The sequence below is a fragment of the Leptodactylus fuscus genome, chromosome 7 (genome assembly GCF_031893055.1).
Source record: "Leptodactylus fuscus isolate aLepFus1 chromosome 7, aLepFus1.hap2, whole genome shotgun sequence".
NCBI lineage: Eukaryota > Metazoa > Chordata > Amphibia > Anura > Leptodactylidae > Leptodactylus > Leptodactylus fuscus.
This window is the reverse complement of record NC_134271.1, coordinates 125928322-125953474: the sequence shown is the minus strand read 5'-3', so window position 1 is coordinate 125953474 and position 25153 is coordinate 125928322. Positions and strand designations below refer to the sequence as shown.

Sequence of the window (25153 nt, the reverse complement as noted above, 5' to 3'; positions counted from 1 at the left end):
CATCTGCAAGGAGTTTGTATGTTCTGTCCATGTTTGTGTGGATTTCCTCCCATTCTACAAAGACATACTGATAGGGAAATAAATGTACATTGTGATCCCTATATGGGGCTCACAATCTACATAAAAAAAAAAATTATTGATAGAATAACAGGGCAACACAACATAGAACACAAAGAATTGTATTTTTATTGTAATTTTTTGTTTTATTGTAATTTTATGCAATATACTATTATCTACTAAATCAGAGATGTCCTGAGAGTTGAGGGGTTCTCTGTAAATGCAGATGAAGGCTGAGGCCCCACGTTGTGAAAAAGCTGATTTATTTTTTTTTTGCCAATTTTGCTGTGGATTTTTTTAAGCTGAAGCGAAGAGTGGCTTCAACAGGAATGAGAAAATAAAGGAGGCTCTTAGGCCCTGTTCACACGGGGTTAGGGACCACGTATTTTGGTCCTGATTTTGATGCAGAAAGCCGCGTCAGAATAGGACCAAAATGCGCCTGCCACGACTTCTGACAGTCGCGGCTTTCCGCTCCGGTGTAGGCCCAAATGAATGGGCCTAGTTCGGAGGGTGCTGTCGTGAGGTGGACGCCGGGGCTGAATCAGCCGCGGAATCCGCCTGATGAAAGGGCAGCTCGCTTCTTTTTTCCCTGAGCAGGAACATACTGCTGACGGAAAAAAGGACGCTACTGCTCTACATAGACCTCTATTGTGAGGGGGCCGATTCTGAGGTGGATTCTGCGTCAAAATCCGCCCCCTTTTGCCCTGTGTGAACGAGCCCTTATACTTCTCCCTTCTGTTAAATTCACTACTGACTTTAGCTCAACAACCCGCAGCCTAAACTTGCAAAAAAACGTTCGCTCTCAGACATGGGACTTCCCGCTAGGGATTGTCTACACGTGACAACTTCTTTAACTATAGCTTATACTTACATTGTCCTTACTCATCTGGAAAACCATGGGGGCTTCTGTATGCTAATCCAGTAGGTTGTCATGACTGACCCATGACAGAAAGTAGAAATTTTTTAAAATATTTATAGATCATAACAACCTCCACAAAAAAATACAAATGCTTCTAAATGCAATCCCCACCGCCCCCTTTCTGTTGATGATGTGAACCTCAGACATGTTAGAGCTTTTGACAAGGGTCAGATAACCTCATGCATATCTCTATACATAGTGACACACCTCAATTGATCTTGCAGTTAGTCAAGACTTTACAATCTGTCCTGCTAGGATTGCGCCATTCTACTATCTAGTGTATGTATAGATTTCCCAACTCTACTATCAGATTTATGGATTTTTAACGTTCCCAGTCCCCATGGGAGATAAACCATTGAGAAAATATACTTAGCTTGTCATATTTATGGTAGAGTCAGGTGGAACTTTCTAAAGGGTATGGCTGCCACCATTATAATGGTTATATTCTTGTTCCTAGGAGATGCCTTATTAGTTGCTCCAGTTTTAGACCCTGAAGTCACTTCCATTGATGTGCTCTTTCCTGGCCATGGAGAGGTATAGTACTTAAAATGAATAATAATTTGACTGTATATAATAAGTGGTCATGCTGTCTGTCTACCTAAAGCTTTTCAGGCTTCAGATGAAGATAGATCATCAAGATTGATGGGCATCAGACACTCTTACCATTAGACACCCCATTAGTTAATATCATCAGTTATTGGAACTACACAGTGTACAGAGCCAGAAACACACAGCTCTGTGCACTGCATAGCGGCCATGCTGGGTCATGACAGCTTCCATTCACTTCAATGGGAGCTGATCTACCTTAATCAGTAAAGGCCAATACCCACCGGAGCTGTCTGCTGCTGGGTCTGTACACTGTGTAGTTATGGCAGCCATGGCTGTTGATATCAGCTAATTGGAGGGGGTTCAGTTGTCGGAGATCCATTGATCTGTTATTGCTGACCTGTTCCAAAGATAATCTGTCAATGGTCATTTTTCAGGATTTACATATAAACATGTTTTTGGGTATGTACATGTTCTTTCCTTTATAAAGCTAAGGACTCATGTTGTGTTTTTTGTTCCAAATGTTGCAGTGGTTTTTTTTTTTTATTCCAAGTCAGGGCTCGTTCACATCTGCGCCCGGTCTTCGTTCTGCAGGTTTCCGTTTCCTGCACGAAACCGGGGGGCAGGAGACGGAAACCTGCCGGCATCTTTCAAACCCATTCATTTGAATGGGTTTGAAAAGTGTACGGCTGTGAGCGCCTGTGAGCGTTTTGAGCTCTCCGCAGCGAAACCGTTTTTTTAAACCGGGCACAGAGTCAGACATGCAGTACTCTGTGTCCAGTTTTAAAAAACTGGTTTCACTGCGGAGAGTTCAACTGTGAGGTATCATATTGTGTGGGGATACTAATGGGGTATCATTCTGTTGGGAGGCATTAATGGAGTACTATACTGTGTATAGGGGACACTAAATAGCATTATACTGTGTATAGTCAGCCCAGCATGCTGCAGTATTTTGTCTGAATTTTTTTAACCTGCAGAGGAAGCCACTAAGGCCGGGTTCACACAGGGTTTTTTGGACCAGAATTTGGGGCGGAGGCCTCCTCAGTTTCCGGACCAAAAAAACGATAGCTGCGACTGGATGCTAGTGCAGTGCTCCGGCATCCAGTCTGTTCACTCCGCTCCGGATTTGGCTCAAATGAATGGGCCTATTTGGGAGGAGGGAGTGTCTTCAGGCGGATGTTGCAAGGCGAATCCGCCTGAAGAATGAGCATGTCGCTTCTTTGTTCCAGGAGCCGGAACAGACCGCTCCTGGGAAAAAAGAACTTTTTGCTTTGGTCAACTAGTCCGTGTAGTTCAAGGGTGGTTTTGCCTGCTTAGACACTACTAATGTTTGCAAACTTTATGAATGTATTCTCTTCAGCCCAATAACTATCTTTCTTTTATAGTGCTGGTATGACTTTCGAAAATTCACTTGTGTCGGTAGTTCCCACAAACAAAAAGTGGACGTCACATTAAAGGAGGTGAGAGGAGAGTGGTCATATTTCTGCATGTCCCTAATGTGTATTCTGCACAATTTTTGTCCTATGACTTTAAGAAAACCTGTCATCCAGTTTGTCAGGAGGAGCTGATCACACTGATGTACAGTTTTATGGGAAAAGCTTCAGTAGAACTTGCATTGTATTCCTCTGCTCATTCTATTCCTAGAAGTCCTTCCTCAGTCCTACTCAGTGAGTGACCGCTATTGCTATATACATGTTCTTACAGTGGAGGCTGTCTATCTCTGAGTTGGACCACCCAATGGACTCTAAGACCAGATTGGACACAGGTTTAAAGGGGTTGTCCGACTCATTTTTCTTGATGTCCTATCTGCAATAAGAGATCAGTGGGGTCTAACATCCGGGTACGGCCCTTTTACGAAGACTATAACCTCTTTCTTCACTGTTTAGGTACAAATGATGTACGGTAATTTTTTTATTAACAAAAACCATTTGATTAATCTTCCCGTATGTGAAGCCATCCTTACTTTCCAGGTTTTCCTGGAGTATGCGACTTCCAAAGCCCAGACATTGTAAGCCAGGCTGCCGTTACTAGGTAGTGTAATGATTCTCTGAGATTTCTCCCATACAGATTCCAGTTTACCAACGTGGAGGATCTATTATTCCTATGTATACAAGAACTGGCAAGTCAACAGGCTGGATGGCTAGTTCTCCATATGAGCTCCGTATAGCACTAGATCGTAAGGTGAATACCTTTATTTTCAGTGAGAATGACTTTATAGAGTTGGGCAATTGTTTGTGCATTATTCATGTCTGCATGCCATCGGCATGGAGAATTTTAACTTGCCCATTCTTTATTTCCACAGAGCATTTTCTGTGTTTCAAAAAGCAGCTTTTCCACAACTGTTTTTTTGTCCACTATGTGTGGATGGGATTAGCCAGAGTCTCATTCACTGTGCTGATACTGGAACACGCCATGTATTTTTCTGTAATGTGAGGCTTTAGCAGTGGTGTAACTAGGAATGGCGCGGCCCGGTGGCGAACTTGTGACATGGGGCCCCCCGACTGACACCAAAGACCTCAACCAACCGACCCCCACCCCCCGCATTTCTGCGCACACTATTATACCCCATACTGGCCCCTGCACACAGTATTTTGCCCCATAGTGCCCCCTGCACACAGAATTATGTCCCATAGTGGCCTTTGCACACAGTATTATGCCCCATAGTGGCCTCTGTATACAGTATTATGCCCCATAGTGACCCCTGCACACAGTATTATGCCCCATAGTGGCCCCTGCACACAGTATTATGCTCCATTGTGGCCCCTGCACACAGTATTATGTCCCATAGTGGCCCCTGTACACAGTATTATGCCCCATAGTGTCCCCTGCACACAGTATTATCCTCCATAGTGGCCCCTGCACACAGTATTATCCCCCATAGTGACCCCTGCACACAGTATTATGCCCCATAGTGACCCCTGCACATAGTATTATGCCCCATAGTGGCCCCTGCACACAGTATTATGTCCCATAGTGGCCCCTGCACATAGTATTATGCTCCATAGTGACCCCTGCACACAGTATTATGCCCCATAGTGGCCCCTGCACACAGTATTATGCCACATAGTGACCCCTGCACACAGTATTATGCTCCATAGTGACCCCTGCACACAGTATTATGTCCCATAGTGACCCCTGCACACAGTATTATGCTCCATAGTGGCCCCGGCACATAGTATTATGTCCCATAGTGGCCCCTGCACACACTATTATGCCCCATAGTGGCCCGTGCACACAGTATTATGCCCCATAGTGACTCCTGCACACAGTATTATGCCCCATAGTGGCCCCTGCACACAGTATTATGCCCCATAGTGGCCTCTGCATACAGTATTATGCTTCATTGTGGACACCCAAGAACAATTATTATACTCTGGGGTCTTTTCAGACCCCAGAATATAATAATCGGAGACCCAGGGGGGATAAAAACATTTAAAAAAAACACTGTTACTTACCTATCCCTGGCTCTGCTGCACTCTCCGCTGCTGTCAGCCATCTTCAATGACATCTAGGATTTCGTGTGACCAGGGGGCCTGCGTCGCAATGCATATGGACGCAGATTCCAGTCATGTGACGTCAGCAATGTCAAGCAAGTAGGCCCGAAGCCTAGAGGTAAGTAACAGTGTTTTTTATGTTCCCTTACCTCTCCTGGGTCTCTGTTCATTATACTCGGGGGTCCGAAAAGACCCCCGAGTATAATAGTGCTTTTGAGGCCGTGGCGTCACTTACCGATCCCCGCCTCTGCCAGGATCGGTAGGTAAGTTGGTCCCATTACCGGCTGGAGTAACTCCAGCCAGTAATGGCCTATTGAAAAAAAAAAAAACTTAATGGCTGTCGCCGGGCGCCCTAATGTCCTGAGCCCTGTGGCAGCCGCTACCACTACTACCCTGGTAGTTACGCCCCTGGGCTTTAGCCTTAAGGTGTTGCTTGTATTTATTTACAGGGCACAGCTGTAGGAGAAGTCTACATAGATGACGGCCATTCATTCCTGTACCTCCATGAGCACATGTTCACCTACAGAAGATTCACTTTTAAAAGAAATGTTTTGTATTCAAGGTAAGAGAATGAATAACCTTGTCAGTATTTCCAGCTGCCTGTTTAACTAAAATATCTCCAACAAAAGGTCTTCTCTAATTTTGTATGTTTTTTTGCTTGTCATTTTAGTTCTGCTGACAAACTAGGTTGTTACCCTGCGAAATCCACGCTGGAAAGCATTCATATAATGGGCTTAAAGAAAACACCATCTGAAATCATTGTACATCAAGCTGGTAAGATATATGGTTCCTTACATGGAGTCCCGTAGGCGGTCCTATTCAGTACTAAGTAGAACCACCCACTGGACTCCTAAGCATAGAATGAGCAGGAGTATAGATCAATAAATAACAAGTTATACAATCAGCAAAGGGTCTGAATGTCACTACCTGTGACATCACCGATCCTCTTGCTGAGGCCACTGATTGGCCTCAGCGGTCACGTGACTGTTGAGGCCAATTGGCAGCTTCAGCACAACGCCGGAAGAGACCCAGGAGAGCAGACAAACATGGAGGCGCAGAACGACACGGCCGTCGTTGGGGACAGACGAGTATGCTTTTTTTTTTCACTGCCCCCAGCAGATTTAAACTTCAAAAGTTTTGCCTGGACAACTCCTTTAAGGGGTTAAAAGTTCCCATTATTGTAGAAAAACTTCAGTAGTGATCACCTTATTAGTTTCAATGTTCTCTTATATATCACTACAGGAGGAGAGAAGAGAAAGCTGAACTATAACTACAACAAATACCTCAGTGTCCTGAGCCTGGAGAATCTTTCCTTAGGGGTCGCTGTGGACTGGGAGATTCACATCAAATAATGTCTAAGATTTCCTCCTGTTTTGCTGCTGGAATTTTTGGTAGATGCCAAATCGTAGATTTTATCAGATTATTTTAATGCAGTTGATTTTTTTTTCTTTGATTTGGGGCATTAACCAGAGTTAAGGATTGTTTTCTGCACCCTTTATGCTGCAATACCAAAAATTAGCTTTCACTTAAAGAGTTAAAAAGGATCTTTCATGTCCTCAGGTACCTGCAGTTTAATATATGGTACTTATTTCTTTGCAGTTCAGTTCTTTGTCTGGTCATGATCAGACTCCATCTCGATTTTCAGATTTCACTTGCTTTCCTTTCCCCTATGCTTTATTATAAATCCCATGATGCCTCAGCACAGCATCACACGAGTAGCTAGAGCTAGTACCATCTCTTCCTGCTGGGAAGATAGTGTGACTTATAAGTTAAGAAACTATAAGTTTATCATCAGGGAGGATGAATGTGAGCTTTTATTTTAGACAGAAGTCATCTAATCATGAGCAGTAACCGCTCTAGAGGTTTTTTTGTCTCCCTAACCCCCCTTGTACCTTGGCTGTACAGGTGAGAGACTAATGCAAACTATAGTTTTGGGTGATGCCTTTAGGACATATACATGCAGAATTCTCTAATGGAAGCAAGCACATTTTATATACATGAACTGTAATGTACTGAAATACAAAAATACTCCAATATATTACAGGAACTAAAAATAATGTTAGTTAAAATAATAAAATTAAAAAATCACACATTTGCTGTCAATGTAATCAAGTTCCATTTTATAATTTCCCTTGTAAAAAGAAAAATATATATGGACATATACTAGAAAATTGGTGTTAGATATTAATTTAGGTGTATTTTGAATTTTGTAATTTTAATAAAGTTTGAAGCGATACTAATATGAGTCCTTGGAGGTTTGTGTCCCATTCATTTCAGTGTAGAGTGACCCCCCACGAGCATGGGCCATTGTAAATGTAACAGTGTGGATAAACTGTGCTACCAAACTAGGTTATCTTTGGGCCACTCCTAAGGACAATGCCTAAATAGCCTCCTCTATACAGGGATCTGGACTTCACTATGGGACGACCACCAGGTTGCTGGTAGCGGCTGGCCAAGCAGGCCAAGAGACGCTGGTGCAAAGAACCAGGGTCATGCAAGAAAGTAGTCTGGGTCCAAGACAAAGGTCAATGTGGGCAGAGTTTGTACAGGCAGCCAAGAACAAGCAGGCTGTCAGGGAAAGCAGCACAGGTGCAGTCAGGAACTAGCCAAGGTCAGACGTGTATAAAGCAGGGTACAGAACAGCAGGCAGGGACAAAGACAAATAAAAAGTCAGAAGGTTGCAACACAGGAAAATAGGAATCTTGGGCAGAAAACTGGGAACCTTGCCTTAGACACCCTTTGACCTGAGAAGAAGTCATAAACACATAGTGGTGGCATGGTTCGTATGCATCCAATAATGGGGATTTTCCACTATGTATGCTTAGCCCCTATCTACAGTGTTTGTTTGTGGGTTAAACCATAGGGATCCTCATCAATTAGGAGAATGGGTGTCCACAGTGCCCCATATGAAGGAAGCAGTGGCACGCAAGCTTGTCAGCGCTCCATTCACTGCTATGAGAGCTACTGCTGTTCTATAAAAGTGAATTGAGTGCCTTCAAGTATGTGCGTTAGGGGTCAGCCCCATTCAGGTTATCACTTCCCAATAACATACATAATCTGATACCATATCAGTCAAGTGGGCAGTAAAACTGTATGATATATGGCACACACTATACACTAATTTGCATCAACCCTAACAGAGCTTATAACTTTGGAATGGCTGAACTGATTTGGATAAATAAAGCATCAAAACGGTGAAGGTGACAGCGCCTATCAGATACTAAATACTGCAAACGGTATATAAGGTTTGTATTTGAAATATATTATATTGGAGTACGGCAAACAGATATGCCTGGCTAAACACTAAATAAAGTGTCAACTTTTATTAGATTCTATAAAAACTTGGGTTATGTCCGCCACATAAGTTTTCTATTTCAGGCAAATAAAAATCAAGGCTGGATGGATAATGTTCGGGTACGTATGTGGAGCATGTGCACCTCGACATATAAGAGTCTAGGGGCTCGTTCACACGGGGCAAGAGGGGGCGGATTTTGGCGCTGAATCCACGTCAGAATCCGCCCCTTCACAATAGAGGTCTATGGAGACCGCTAGCTTCCTTTTTTCCGTGAATGGTATGTTCCTGCTCACGGAAAAAAGAAGCGAGCTGCCCTTTCTTCAGGCGGATTCTGGAGCTGATTCAGCCCCGGTGTCCGCCTCGCCGCAGCACCCTCCGGACTAGGCCCATTCATTTGGGCCTACTTTGGAGTGGGAAGCCGCGACTGTCGGAAGCCTCGGCAGGTGCATTTTGGTCCTATTCTGACATGGCTTCCCGCATCAAAATCAGAACCAAAATACACCATCCCGCGCCCCGTGTGAACTAGCCCTTAGCCAGCCTTCATTACGCCACATAAAAACTATATTACACCTGACTTGTTTCCCCTCCTAAAAATGCATATCAGGGTACATCAGAGGTGTTATTAACTGGAGGGAGGAAGTGTGTTGTGGCTGCTCCCTCATTTATCTTCCCCAATTCAGGCTCACTCCCACTCAAATATCCCCCCTCTGCAAATACTGCCTGCATTAATATGGCCGCCTATCAGATGATGCATGTTGTTGGGCTTTGCAGACATGGTGATGGGTTCGCTTTAATTTATGTGACCTGGGATTTCCCTTTCCAAGAACCTGATTTATTTTTTTGTTAGTAATAGGACTGTAACCTCAATAGGGAACTTATATTAGACACCTCGCTAAACACTCGACTCCTCACTGTTTGTCTTTCTTGCTTAGCAGCTTTTTCTGTGATTGACAGAAATATCAATTCCTTTTCCTGCTGGGAAAGTACAGTCAGTTTGCACTTCTACTTCCTTGTGTTCTTCCTGTGCTAATCCTCACTCAGATTAGGGTTATATGCAGATATATAAAGTATAGGGGTATACGGGCTAGGGCGATGAATTCGGTATAATACAATAAAAAAAATCATTGATCATTTTCTGGTCTTTTCTGCAGTATTTTTTGGCTGCGGCTTGCCACATGGGGCCTTAGCCTATTGCAGGTCTGTGGATGATGTGGAGTTGACAGATGGCCAGAGAACACTACCTACCAGAACGCATATAGTTTAGGGCCCCTTCACACGGCGTAAGCGCGCCGCTCATTTAGACACGTATACACGTGTCCGAGCATGGCGCTTCAAAACAGCCCATTGATTTCAATGGGAAGCGCGCATATATCGGCATATACGCGCGCTTCCCATTAAAATCAATGGGCTCTGTTTTGATGCGCCGCACTCGGACACGTGTATACGTGTCTAAATGAGCGACTCGCTTACGCTGTGTGAAGGGGCCCTACTGACAATATCTTGCATTGCATAATGCCCTTTCAGGGTTTGGGCTATGCCCTCTATTTACAGTGAAGGGTAATTTTTATGCTAAAACATACACAGTCCAGTCCTATTAATGTGATCACCGCCTACTTTTAGCGTCAACGTTAAATAACCAATGGCAGAAGGCACGTGTCATCAGTCATCTGGGTACACTTATCATTGTGGAAGGCACGATGGATCAACACAAGTATGCAGCTATCCTTGCGGACCATGTTCACCCCTACATGAGAATTGTTTTTCCTCAGGATAATGGCATCTACCAGCAGGACAATGCGATATGTCATAAAGCTCGCAGTATACGTGCGTGGTTCGAGGAGCACCAGGATGAGTTTACCGTACTCCCTTGGCCAGCAAATTCCCCGGATTTGAACCCAATCGAGAATCTGTGGGACCACCTTGATCGGGTTGTTGGCGCCATGGATGCTCAACCGCGTAACCTAGCACAGATGGCCACGGCACTGGAGTTGGCATGGCTCAACATCCCAGTGACATCATCACATCATCCCCTCTCTTCCTGCACGTCTCGCAGCGGTCCGCTCTTCCAAAGGTGGTTATTCTGGATTTTGACAGGTGGTCACTAATGTAACTGGACTGCGTATAAAATTTTTGTAGACAATTGTATACCTCCCAAATTGTAGGGCCGTTTCCTGTTGCACCACAACTGTGTCTAAACCTACAAGTCAGATCTGCAAAGACATAGTAGTGAGTCTGTGTTGGTAGAAGTAACATGGCCTACATAGAATCAGAGCAATGACCTCAACCCCAACATATTCCTTGAAGCCAACTGTGAACTAGACCTGCCGATCCAGCAATGACTGACCTTTATAAAAGCTCTTGTAATGCTTTTCTTCCCTCAAGAGGATTCTTGTTGCCGCAACAAGTTTTGCACTAGCTAAATTGGTGTTTAGAGTCTAAAGCTCAAAGGTTATCACCCTTAACCTCAGGAAAGGTGAGTGGAATTTGCTGCAGGGTAAGTTTCTGCCCAGTGTCTGAGAAATGAGGAGAGAGGCTGAAGTACAGAGACTGCTGAGCTAGAGGTTTGGAGAACTTGTACATGACCCATCCTAGCCCTCATTGGCCTCCATTCAGACTTGCTCCATAATTCTCTTTGTAGGCCAATTATGCAGTAAAAAATCATAGGTTCATGCTATAAAACCAAATAAAATGACACACTGAAAAGTTCTTTTCGCACAACCTTTCTCTATCTATCCCATATCTAACATACAGGAATGCAGTCAGGTGCAGCAGTCAGAAAATTGTTTCACTCTTTTAATTTTAAAAGACAGTCTTTACCTTTGAAGATTCCTGCAAAACTCCTCAGACCGGGACTGCCCACTTCATTCTTCACAGGTAGAGTGCTATTTTAGAACTTAGGCTGGTCTTACACGACTGTATTGAATGTACGGTCCGCAAGTTGCTGATCATAGGCAAAGGCAACATAGGCTTCACAGATGTCCATGTCCTGCTGCACTTGCCCATAGAGTTGTATGGGCGAGTCCGTGCAGTGCCGCAATTCACGGCCATTACATGTTCTATAAATTGCGGACCACGGTTGCGGCCCGGCCACACCAGGGATAAAATATCCGGTGGTGTAAGAGGCCACATTGAATATAATGTGTCCGCAATTGAAACCCCTATTTCACCACAATAATCTCTATAGAATTATGTCAAATACTGTAAATTAGAAACGAGTGAACACTGTTCGGATCAGCCGATCCGAACAGCACGCTCCCATAGAAATGAATGGAAGCACCTGTGACGCTGACTTTGCCGGCGTCCGGCCGGCGTCACAGGTACTTCCATTCATTTCTATGGGAGCGTGCTGTTCGGATCGGCTGATTCGAACAGTGTTCGCTCATCTCTAGGTTGTGATTGTCCTCACAGTTTAGACAAAAAAGACGCCATCGTGTGGAAAGACAGAATGGTCACTCAGTTTGTACAAGTAGCATGCGTCATTGGCCGTCCCCGAACAATAAATTGCTTGTCTGTCAAAAAGTAAAAGCTTTATAACTGCAAAGTTTACTGTGGTGAAGTCAAACCTTGCATAAACACGGTGTCCTTTATGAAGCACCAACATGCTATGCAGTGCAGGACATTGTATGACCGGTCAACTACAGGTCTTACCTATATACAAACAGAAACGGGATACATGTTGGTTGCTAAACCCTGCGTGTATCCTAAAGTTGTGAAATCATGTGTGACTCACAAGGCTTCGGAGCCATATACCCTTTCTGCTGCTAGCCCTAATGTCAGTGGTCTTTTGGTCCCTTACTTAATCACATAGAGAGAAGAACACTCTAGAAATGTATATTTACCTTGTGATGTTTTCATGCTTTCACTGGGTATGAGACTGATAAGATCACAACTATATGCTACTATATTGGCACTTAAAATGGCTGACAGTGTTGTCCCCCTTTAAATGTAAAGGGTCTTATGGCCGTTTGGTGATAGAGTGGTCTCTTACCCAGTGGTGGCAGAAGGACTTAGGTGTATAAAGATGAACTGGAACTTTATTCACAGGGAGGCAATGAGCTTGGTTGTTACAGAGTTCTCAAACTAGGCAACTAATAGTACAATTTCTGCCTTATGCCCCCCCCCCCCCCATACAGTACAGTGGTCCCTTATACCCCATAAACCCTTTTTGGCGCCGCCCCCCTGAGGGGCTTGGCTGCCTTGATACAGGGCTCCAAGCTGGGAGCAAACTTTTCTTTCCTTTTTCACTCTTTTTTCTCTGTATCTTCAAGAATCCGGTTACTAAGCAATCTAGCACTATGAATTAGCAACTATAAATCGAATGGAAGACCCTGTGGAGTATTTTGTTCCTTTTGTTTCCATTGTAAAGCATGGACAATGACAAGACCTGGTTCAGCTGGTTTCCACATGTGCCTGTTACCATCCCCCCAGCTAGGACAGCATGGCTCACCATGCGGCATGGAGGAAAACCTACATGGAAGTGTGAACTTCTTCTTCAAGGAGATGATTTTTGGCGTCAATTGCTGATGTGTGAAGATGCTACAGCTGACTGGTATTTCTTTCTATTACTGTGGACACGTGGGACTCTGTTACAGCCTGGAAACCTACCATCACCCACCTACCCCAGGATGTACTGTTAATTATCCCCTAGCAGTGCTAGCATCATGGTTGACATTTACTGTTTTATTCCTTGTTGGAAATTGGTTGCCATACCTATTTGCATTTATATTCATTCTCTAAAGGGGTCAATCCCCCCCCCCCCCAAGGTACATGGTAAAAATTACAATTTAGTATTTATGTGCATCTGCACATTTATTGTGTTTTTTATTGTCTTCTTTATTGCTGCAGGCAACGCCTACAATGGTTCTTTTTGGGCCTGTGGGGCTTTGCCTCTTGTTTTTTGAACCAAAAATGTACATTTTACAATTACATTTTATCATTTTTTGTATGTATGTTTCTTTTAACAGAATTTGCACTTGAGAAAGGACCAGTAACGGTCCGAAACGCGTCGTGCCTTTTATCTTCAATAAACCCACCTTTTACTACTTTATTTATTTTTACTACTTTATTTATTTTTCTGGTTGTCATTTAAATTTTACCATTGAGCGCGGACCCTTGCTTTTTAATACTTCACCTACCCCAGGAGGTATGGAAGCTTGGCAAGAGAGCAGCACCATGTATACCTGGATGGCTTCAGACTTCTCTGGGCAGTAGAACACAGTGGTAAGCAGGAGGAGGAGGAGGGCTTGTGATGAAGGACATTTGGGGCATTTTTTTTTTGTGGTTAAAAGGACAATAGTGCTGATACAAGATACCAAACTATCAGCTGTGAGCAGGAGATCTCACTACGTACCAAAGAACTACCACATGTTATCATAATAGCTGACTATGTCCCCCATCTCTGCAAAATTTTCTGCTTGTTATATCCACATGCTGTGACCCCCCTCCTCGTGTCCTACAACCAAGTCGGCTGTATTATTATTATTATTATTATTATTAACATCAATCCGCACAGAGAACTAAATGGTCCTGCACTGTGTCTGTGTTTCTTTCCTTTTTAGTTGCTATGATTCCTAGGATTTCTCTATCTGCCATGAGCTTGTATGTGTTTCTCTCCTGTTATATACTACTGTACCATCTATGAAACTGTATCACTGAAATTTCCCCATTGTGGGACTATTAAAGGAATATCTTATCTTATCTTATCTTAAAGTACAATGCCCCCATATAATGCCTCTTATACCCCCATACAGGATACCCTCAGTTCCCCATATCATGGCCTCTTATGTTCCCATAGACTACAATGCCATCTAATGCCCCCCACATAATGGCCCCTTATCTCCCCACATAAGTACAAAGCCCCCATATAATAGTCTCATATGCCTCTAATCAGTACAGTGCCCCAATGTTCCCCCATATAATGGTGCCTCATGCTACTATATAGTACTCTTTTGACCCCCCAAAACAACCCCTAATCCCACATACAGTTAAGTGCCTTCTTTTGCCTGCCCCCTCCCCCTGATTTATGCGATTGAGTGGTAAGCACAGATTTCACACTCATTGCTCATAGCTCCATGGACTCCTACCCTTTCCATACACTTGGCCACTTCGGCTTCAGACGAGCGTACAGCACATGCTCTGTGCACCATTTGTGATTTCTTATTACACAAGCATACTGTATGCTCAAAGATGGTGCATGGAGCATGCACTGTACGCTCGCCCAAGGCCAAAGTGGCCGAGTGTACAGCGCATGTGCGAGATTTCACTTGTGCCGACGAGAAAGGCTGATGATGAAAGCAGTCAAGAGGGGGCAGTGAACAATGCTCCTGGATTAGGACGCGGGGGTGCTCGGAGCACAGGGATAATGCCCCCTGGGCTCCATGAGGATTCATTTGCATATCAGAAAAATCGATTTTGAGAGAAAAATCGATGAATGGATCTCTTCAGCACATGTATGCTAAGAATAGCCTTACTAAAAGCTATATAATGATAGGCCTATTTACAAATGTAAAATACCAATGAAAGACTCCCTTAAAGGGGCTCTATCAGCAAAATTTTGCTGTATGAGCCCCACATATGCGTGAATTTAAAGGTTATTCAGGCACCGCTAATCTTATTTTAACCCCTTCCCGACATGCGCCGTAATAGTACGGCGCGTGTCGGGTCTGTAACTATGGCGACCGCCCGGGAGCCGGGCGGCCGTCATAGCCGCCGGGTGTCTACTGCTTTAAGCAGTAGACAACCGGCTCTAATGCCTCCGATCGGTCCCCGGACCGATCGGAAGCATTAACCCCTCCGGCGCTGCTGTCAAAGGCGCCGGAGGCGCCATTTTCCCGGCGGCGCATGGGCGCCGCCATTTTGGCAGGGATCGCCGGCTCCTGGAGCATGCTCCAGGGCCGACGTCATGTTGCCATGACAGCCGGGAGCCTTGTTAAAGGCTCCCAGCCGGTCTGCAAATTCTCTCTTTTGCAGGCTGGTGTATGCAGCCTGCAAAAGAGATGATGCTTTTTTGCAATGCATTGCAATGCATTAGCATTGTAATGCATTGCATTAGTGATCAGACCCCCTGGGGTTCAACACCCCTAGGGGGTCTAATAAATGCAAAAAAAAAAGTAAAAAAAATATAAAAAAATATAAAAAGTATTAAAAGTTCAAATCACCCCCCTTTCCCTAGAACAGATATAAAAGTAGTTAAAAACTGTGAAACATATACATGTTAGGTATCCCCGCATCCGAAATCGCCCGCTCTACAAATCTATACAAATATTTTTCCTGTTCGGTACACGCCGTAGCAGGAAAAATAGTCAAAAGTGCCAAACCGCCGTTTTTTCACTGTTTTAATTCTGATAAAAATTTGAATAAAAAGTGATCAAAGCAATAACATTTCCCGAAAATGGTAGAACTAAAAAGTACACCCGGCCCCGCAAAAAAAGACGCCCTATGCATCCCCGTACACCTATGTATAAAAAAGTTACGGCCGTCGGAATATGGCGACTTTTAGAAAAAAATTTTTTTAACACCGTTTTGGAATTTTTTTTAGGGGTCAAAATGTAAATAAAACCATATAAATTTGGTATCCCTGGAACCGTACTGAAACACAGAATACAGGGGACATGTCATTTTGGCTGCACAGTGAACGCCGTAAAACCAAAGCCCGTAAGAAAGTCGCAGAAATGCATTTTTTCTTCAAATCCACCCCATTCTGAATTTTTTTCCTGCTTCCCAGTACATTATATAGAATAATTAATGGTGGCATCATGAAGAAAAAAATGTCCCGCAAAAATTAAGACCTCATATGACTCTGGGAGCAGAGAAATAAAAAAGTTATGGGGTTTAGAAGGAGGGGAGTCAAAAACGAAAAATGAAAATCAAAAAATGCCATCGGCGGGAAAGGGTTAAAGGTGTATTATACTGTATTGTACTGTGGACTTTGCTATACTTGTTCTTACTAAATAACATAAAGAGATAATTTATATACATGTATGACATAATTATATGTAATGCTTTGAGAGAGTATAGCAGTGAAAAAACGGCGGTTTGGCACTTTTGACTATTTTTCCCGCTCCGGCGTTTACCGAACAGGAAAAATATTATTATAGATTTGTAGAGCGGGCGATTTCGGACGCGGGGATACCTAACATGTATATGTTTCACAGTTTTTAACTACTTTTATATGTGTTCTAGGGAAAGGGGGGGTGATTTGAACTTTTAATACTTTTTATATTTTTTATATTTTTTTTTACTTTTTTTTTTGCATTTATTAGACCCCCTAGGGGTGTTGAACCCCAGGGGGTCTGATCACTAATGCAATGCATTACAATGCTAATGCATTGCAAAAAATCATTCTCTCTTTTGCAGGCTGCATAGAGCAGCCTGCAAAAGAAAGAGATTGCAGACAAGCCTGGGAGCCTTGTAAACGCTCCCGGCTGTCATCGCAACATGACGTCGGCCCCGGAGCATGCTCCAGGAGCCGGCGATCCCGTGCAAAATGGCGGCGCCCATGCGCCGCTGGGAAAATGGCGCCTCCGGCGCCTTTGACCGCGGCGCCGGAGGGTTTAATGCCTCCGATCGGTCCGGGGACCGATCGGAGGCATTAGAGCCGGTTGTCTACTACTTAAAGCAGTAGACACCCGGCGGCTATGACGGCTGCCCGGCTCCCCGCCGGTTGCCATAGTTACAGACCTGACATGCGTCGTACTATTAGGGTGCATTCAGACTACGTAACGCCGGGCGTGTATGAGAGCCGTACACGCCGGCATTACGGCAGACTGCCGAACACTTCCCATTCACTTCAATGGGAGCGCTCGTAAACGCCGCTGTTACGAGCGCTCCCATTGAAGTGAATGGGAAGTGTTCGGCAGTCTGCCGTAATGCCGGCGTGTACGGCTCTCATACACGCCCGGCGTTACGTAGTCTGAATGCACCCTTATGGCGCATGTCGGGAAGGGGTTAAAGACTATAGCAGAAAAAGGAACCCATTGAAGTCAATGGGAGGCTTTTTTTTCAGCGCTGAAATTCCACCCCAAATTCAGCACCATTTTCCTCTGTGAAAATGGACCCTAAATCACCAAAAAAGACACAGAAATTAGTTGAATAACGCAAATGATAAAAATGTTAACGCTCTCAAAACCGCACATATAAAAACCTGAAAATGTGTCCAGTCCTGAATCAGAAATTGGTCTGGTACTGAAGTGGTTAATATATAGCATTGGTGGCAACTATTCAGTATAAGTTCTAGTAAGGAAGTCTATCGCCACCAAATCCTGATCTAAACCACCTGTTGTGTTGCAGTAGGAGCGGTTAGTGGTGTAGTCATCTTACCTTTTTGTGTTAGGGTGCATTCACACTGAGTAAACGCTAGCTTATTCTGAACGTAAAACACGTTCAGAATAAGCGGCGTCTAAAGCAGCTCCATTCATTTCTATGGGAGCGGGGATACGAGCGCTCCCCATAGAAATGAATGGGCTGCTTCTTTCACTCCGTGCAGTCCCATTGAAGTGAATGGGGAGTGCCGGCGTGTACGGCTCGGCATGAGCAGAGCTTGCCGTATACGCCGGCACTCCCCATTCACTTCAATGGGACTGCACGGAGTGAAAGAAGCAGCCCATTCATTTCTATGGGGAGCGCTCGTATCCCCGCTCCCATAGAAATGAATGGAGCTGCTTTAGACGCCGCTTATTCTGAACGTGTTTTACGTTCAGAATAAGCTAGCGTTTACTCAGTGTGAATGCACCCTTAAAGTGTAACCTTACTGCTGAGAAGATCAACTTTTAATCCACATGAAATGAGCTGTTCAGTGACCTGGAGTGTATTCAGTGACCATGGGGTGTATTCAGTGACCATGGGGTGTATTCAGTGATCATGGGGTGTATTCAGTGAACATGGGGTGTATTCAGTGACCATGGGGTGTATTCAGTGACCATGGGGTGTATTCAGTGACCATGGGGTGTATTCAGTGACCATGGGGTGTATTCAGTGATCATGGGTTGTATTCAGTGAACATGGGGTGTATTCAGTGAACATGGGGTGTATTCAGTGACCATGGGGTGTATTCAGTGACCATGGGGTGTATTCAGTGACCATGGGGTGTATTCAGTGACCATGGGGTGTATTCAGTGATCATGGGGTGTATTCAGTGAACATGGGGTGTAGCCACCCCTGCAAAAACACCTATTTTGCTGTTGGTTACCACCCTGTGCCAACTAATATAAAGCTTGACAGGCTATAATATGTGACATCCATAGGCAAAACCAGATGCTTCAGTAGTCTTAGGCTGAGTTCACACGAGGTATTTTGGTCAGGATTTTGAGGCCGTATCCGCCTCAAAATCCTGACCAAAAAGACGGCTCCCATTGAAATCAATAGGAGCCGGTCAGTTCTTTTTTTCCGGGAGCTGCTCAGGTGAGGCAACTCCAACTGAAGACACTCCCTCCTCCCGACTAGGCCCATTCGTTTGGGTCTAATCCGGAGTGTAGTGCGCCAGTGGATGCGGTGCACTGCATCGGCATCCAGTCGCAGCTACCCGTATTTTGGACCAGGTTCCGGACCAAAAATCCCCGTGTGAACCCAGCTTTAGCTATGTCCCAGGTGCACCAACCAGCTCATTTACAAATGGATTAAAAGTTGATTTTATGGTTTATGGTCAGCAAGATTGCACTGAGACACAAAATAAGTATTTTCACCATGTCGCTGTCTTCCCCTAGAAGGAATAGGAAAGAGTATACCAGAGAGCTGCAGTGTTCAAGCTGTCGCTCTCTAGTGGCTCAGAATTGGTGACTTCCATGGTACCCTCATTGTGAGTTTTAAGGTGACCATACACATAAGATGTTATTGGCCTAACCAACCAATCATATTATGTGTATGAAACCTCCTGATTCCTACTGATGGCAGTGGGAGTAATTGGGGATCAACTACCTAGTTCTTGGGGAGATAAGCTGCCACCAAAAGTATCTGGTAGCGGTTTTCGGTTTTCTCCCCTCTCTTAGGGTAAGTTCACACTGAGTTTTTCAAAAAGATGGCTCCCATTGAAATCAATGGGAGCCGGTCAGTTCTTTTTTTCAGGAGCCGTTTGTTCTGGCTTCCGGAAAAAAGAAGCGAGGTGCTCATTCTTCAGGCTGTTTCGCCTCGTGATTCGGCCTGAAGACACTCTCTCCTCCGGACTAGGCCCATTCATTGGGCCTCATCCAGAGCGGAGTCCGCAACTGGATGCTGGTGCAGTGCATCAGCTTTCAGTCGCGGCTACCCGGTTTTTGGTCCGGAACCTCCGGACTTGGGTTCCGGACCAAAAACTCCATCTGAACTTACGCTTACTGAGTATGCATGCGCTGCCTGGTCAAGCCAAGCATGCATGTTTATAGGTAGCTGGCCAGCTGAGCAAGCCTGCTCCCTGGACAGTGCTCTTACACTAGGTTAGCGCAGTGGTCTCCATTAAAACAGTGGTTACACACAGACACTGGAGGACCCCAATGACTATAATGGGGTTTGCTGGGTATCCACCGTTATAAAACTGAAAATGACGAAGAAACAAGTCCTCCATGCAGGACTTTTCTCTCCACATATTTCGTCAGTTTCTGTGACAGAGTTTCCAATAGGTGTGGACCCAGCCTTACGTGTATGGCCATCATTACCCTATTATTAAATAGTGTGAGATTTTTCATGTGTTGCTTGTATGTTTGACAACCAAACGAATGTTGGCAATACTCCAAGGTCTGTACTTATGTAAGCAGGTAAAAATAAACCACCAATCCACACCCACATTGGGCGTGAACAAGCGTAAGCAGCTTTAGAATGACTTCAATGGGGAACTTGATTTTTAAGCTGTTGTTACATAGTTGTATCATCTTACACCTGGCTGCCTATCCAATAACTTCACTGTCAGCTTTGTTTCCTTGTGGTTTTTCCTGGAACTATGCTTAATTACTGTGTTGAAATCACCTGCAGGTCTTGCTGCAGTTTTTTGAGCCAAGCCAAGGAGTAGATATAAAAGGAATGGGACATATAAAGGAGTTACTCGTATTTCTCCCTCTGCTTATGACCCCACTGTTTGCGGTTTAAGGTGGTGACACTAAGCCCCATGTTTATACTTTAAGGAGGTGGGCTCTGTGACTTGTTACGCTAGGTTCACACCTGCGTTCAGCTGTCCATTCTGAGGTTTCCGTCTTCTGCATGCCAGAAGACGGAAACCACAGACCAGGTCCGGCCGTGAGCGGCGGTGAGCGTTTTATGCTCTCCGCCGCAAAACCGTTTTTTAAAATCCGGACACAGAGTACTTCATGTCTGACTCTGTGTCCGGATTATAAAACCCGGTTTCGCAGCGGAGAGCATAAAACGCTCACCGCCGCTCACGGCCGGACATCTTTGTCACCCATTCAAATGAATGGGTGAGAAAGAGTCCTGCAGGTTTCCGTCTCCTGCTTTGTTTTATGCAGGAAATGGAAATCTGAAGTACGGAGTGCCGGGCGCAGATGTGAACGAGCCCTTAGGCTAAGTGCACACGGGGATTTTTGGTCCGGAAACTGAGGCGGAGGCCGCCTCAGGTTCCGGACCAAAAAACGGGTAGCCGTGACTGGGTGCTGCTGCAGTGCACCGGCATCCAGTTGCGCACTCCACTCCGGATTAGGCCCAATGAATGAGCATCTCCGTTCTTTTTTCCTGGAGCCGGGACAAACGAGGCTGACCTCGTGTGAACTCAGCCTCAGTACAATATATAACAAGTTCAGCGGAACACGTTTTGTGGTATGACCTTTACGCTGGGTATTACGTAGTGGCATGATACTCTATAAGCAGGAGTGTTTGTGCACTACTTTGGCAGTGTAATGTTTTACAACCCTCTGAAGTGCAGACGATGCATTACAGGTGGACTTTATGTGCTAGCTTTGATGCTCTTTATTGGCCACCATCAGCTTTTGTATGTTTACTTTGCCCAATTGTTATCTGGGCGATTTAGGACCCAAACCAGGTGTTTAGTGTCCCAAATGGCCCTGTTATAATGCAATCGTGGTCCGATTAAAAATAAAAAAAAAGCTTTGTACTTATCTGCGGTACAGCGCATGTGCACCGAAGGCAAGGAGTACTACACTGGCATAGGGAGTACAGCAGATAGGTGAGTATAAAGCTTTTTATTTTTAATGCGGCCATGGATGGATTTATTACAGGGCAATTTGGGTTACTTTATCCCCTGGTCTATTAGGGCATGTGGGTGGTTTAGTGTCCCAAATAACCCTGATGGATTCCCTTTAAAGGAAATCTTTAACTACCTTCACCAATGGTAGCTCTTTGTATCCTTCATCAGGCTCCGCTCCACTGATTCCAGTGCAGTTGGATTTTATTCTCTAGCCCCCAGCATTCTGCTAGTTTCAGCACAGTTATGCTGAAATGAATGTCGGGAATGGCAGGGGATAGAGAATAAATTCCAACTGCACCAGGAACGGTGCAAAGAGCTACAGTTGGCAAAGGTGGTGAAAGGTTCAAGGCATTGTGCAGGAGACTTTGAGCATTGAATATATTTGATAGACTTGTGCAAATGTTGCTCTATGTATTGCTGGTTCATATGTGTGTGTGTGAAATACTGGTGTCCTGCAATACATGGAAGTGTTTCTTTGGCCTACAGCAGACGTTACCACATCATGGTCATGGCTACAAAGGGGGGGAGTCTCACAATTGCGCCTCACTGATGGGTTGGGGTCACACTTCCCCATAACCTTCTCATACACTAGTAGACAGGGGTTTGCACACACACCCTAACCAACTTTTGAGGTTGTCCAACCTCTTCAGAAATGGTGACCATTCCAAGCATGTAACTTGTGTCCCCGCAGATAAGAAATCCCGCTGACCAGCTTGTTGCTATACTGACTTTGTCCATGTGTGAGCAGGGCAGGGTGAGCGGGTCTTTACCCTATAGTGTAAGCCTAGAATTAACCTGTCATGCCTCACTGGCCTCACCTTACATGCCTTCCTTCCATACTACTCTATCCCTTTAACCAATTAACTTGACACCTATCATCCATGAAGAGAATTGTCCTTACCTCCTACCACATGCTGCCAACTCCATTTAGCACATAGTAAAACCTGATCTCAGACTATTGCAATCTATGCACTACTTATGTCTTCTTGGTAGCCACATATCCCTCCTTATGGTTCCTTACAGCCACATTGACATCCCCCAGCATCAGCTTCTTCTAAAATGGCCAACAGGGCTGCAACCCCTTCATTGTTTGCCAGAAATAGTTAATATTCGCTGCGATAAATGCTGTATTTTGATAAGGCTGAGTACTTTATAATGTATTTGCTGGGTAGGAGATATAATATAAGGCTTATGTAAAAGGTGTGATTAACAGATAAACCAGAGCTTAGTGTGATTGTATACCTACAGGCTCCAGAAGATAAACTCACCCTGATCCTATCTGTACAATTACCATTTATCTTGTGACCTATCTCTCTATTCACTAATATTATGCTGCTGATATCAGACATTATCTGCAGATCCTTCCCTAGTGAATAGGAATGACTGCAGGGAATCCACATGGATCAATAAAGAGGTGTTCACAAAGAGGAATTTGACAAGCAGAAAATTTCTGCTTCAGGTATATAAATCTAAGGGTAAGTTCATACGGGGTTTTTTGCGCCACCTCAGGTTCCAGATTAAAAACCCTGGTAGCTATGACTGTAAGCAATGCATCAGCATCCAGCGCGTACTCCGCTCCGGATTAGGCCCAATGAATGGGCCTAGTCGGGAGGAGGGAGTGTCTTCAGGCTGAATCGCGAGGCGACTTGGCCAGAAGAATGAGCATCTCACTTCTTTTTTTCCGGGAGTCGGAAGAAACGGCTCCCAGAAAAAAAGACCTGACCGGCTCCTATTAATTTCAAAGGGAGCCATCATTTTGGTCAGGATTTTGAGGCGGATACGGCCTCAAAATCCTGACCAAAAATCTCCGCTTGAACTTACCCTAAGACCCATGTTGTGGAAAAGCTGTAGTAGATTTTGCTGCGTTTTTTGAGCCAAAGTCAGGAGTGGATTGAGTAGAAGGGAGAATTATGGGTCCAATCACACAGAGTTTCCGTGCGCGGATTCTGACACGGAATTCGCATCAGAATTTGCGCGGAAAAAAAAAGCCTCCCATTGACTTCCTGCGGAAAAAGGAACCCATTGAAGTCAATGGGAGGCTTTTTTCCATGCAGATTCTGATGCGAATTCCGCGTCAGAATCCGTGCACGTACACTCCGTGTGAATGGACCCTATAAGAACTTCCTATATACAGTATTTCCTATTACTTCTATAACCACTACTGGGTTTGACTCAAGAAAACACACTACAACAAATGCCCACCGATCCGCCATTTATCCCCTATCCATAAATACTTTTTGTGGCATACAATCTTTTAAAGGGAACCTGTCGCATGAAAAATGCAGTGCAATACGCAGGCAGCATACTACTTGTCGTTTATTCTTTGAAATCGACAGAGATAGCTGTCAATCACTGATAGCTCCGCCTCCTTGAATTCTTAGCAATATTTCAATGGATAAATAACAAATTAGACTGAATCTTTTCCCACAAAATTATAAATCAATCCGCTCAGCTCCTCTTGCTGTATATCATTCTACCTATAGTTTGAACAACACTTTCTAAGGATGAGATTATAGCCTGTGACCACAACACGATGACTTCAAAAATATCAGTTTTAATTTTTTTGAGGCCATCCCGTTGCAGTCACAATGCAATATATACTTGTATTAAATACGATGCACGCAGGGTGACACTTCATTCTTTTGCCATGCCAACTGGGTGGCCCTAGCCCTAGGCCCGATTCACAGCTGCATTCGGGCCATTCCGTTCCCCTCTCTGCATGAAAAATTCAGAGAGAAGTCCTGCAAGCAGCACTTTTCTCTCGGCATTTTTCATGCGGAAACCACACGGACTCCATTATAGTCTATGGGGTCTGTGGGTTTCCTAAGGTAACTGCTTTTTTATGTAGATTAGGTTTCCGTTTGAGGGTCCCCAAGCGGACTCCCTGAACGGAAACCCATGCGCAGATCTGAACTGGGCCTAAGCCCCTGTCCTCTGTATCCTATCTTATCATTGTCACCTTTAGTAGACCTTACCAGACACCGAGGAGCTGGAGCTGTTCCTGGAATGTTCATTACTTTATTACACATTGGATATTGAACCCTTGGAAGATAAGATAACATGGATTCGGACCCATATCTGTAAATTCTTTCCGTTTTCATATATAATTCAGATGTTGTCTAAACCAACCGACTACCACATAAACTTGTGTTGTCTGGGTTGAACAACAATAGTAAGTAATATCTAGAGCTGACCCTACACATCAGATTAATGTCATCTGAATCCACCAATTTCAGTGGGACTGGCCAACCATGAAAGGTGTAAGGCCCCGTACACGCGGGGCACGGATGGCGGATTTTGGTCCTGATTCTGACGCGAGAAGCCGCGTCAGAATAGAGTCAAAGTACGCCTGCCGCAACTTCTGACACTCGCAGCACTCCGGTCCGGCATAGGCCCAAATGAATGAGCCTAGTCCGGAGAGTGCTGCCACGAGGCGGACATCGCAGCTGAATCAGCCACATCATGTGATAGACACAGATATATGGCAGACTAGAAGAAAGAGCTCAGGTACATGTAGTGTAACTATAGTTAGTGCTATTTCAGTGTTTCCTTCACTTGACAATGACAATCAATTATAACACAATACTGCGATGTGATAACCACAACCATACAGGGGCAGGGGAATGCTTTGGGCCACAGTCATGGAAACTTTTTTTTCAACACCATACCACACAGTAAAAAAATGTATTTCCTCCCAGGGGCCCAGTCCCTAACACAATAAT

General features: G+C 44.6%; 1 protein-coding gene across 3 annotated transcripts in view; it reads left to right on the top strand.

The window, feature by feature from the left end:
* Nucleotides 1-7123, top strand: part of GANC (glucosidase alpha, neutral C) — a 36908-nt gene extending 29785 nt beyond the window's left edge. For all 3 annotated transcript variants that reach the window (XM_075283018.1, XM_075283019.1, XM_075283017.1), the window contains exons 20-25: nt 1434-1510; nt 2908-2982; nt 3590-3703; nt 5466-5578; nt 5687-5790; nt 6259-7123. In XM_075283018.1, coding sequence (XP_075139119.1) covers nt 1434-1510; nt 2908-2982; nt 3590-3703; nt 5466-5578; nt 5687-5790; nt 6259-6368 — 593 coding nt within the window. In that variant the 3' untranslated portion in view covers nt 6369-7123. The remainder of the gene's footprint in view (nt 1-1433; nt 1511-2907; nt 2983-3589; nt 3704-5465; nt 5579-5686; nt 5791-6258) is intronic.
* The last annotated feature ends 18030 nt before the right edge of the window (nt 7124-25153 follow it).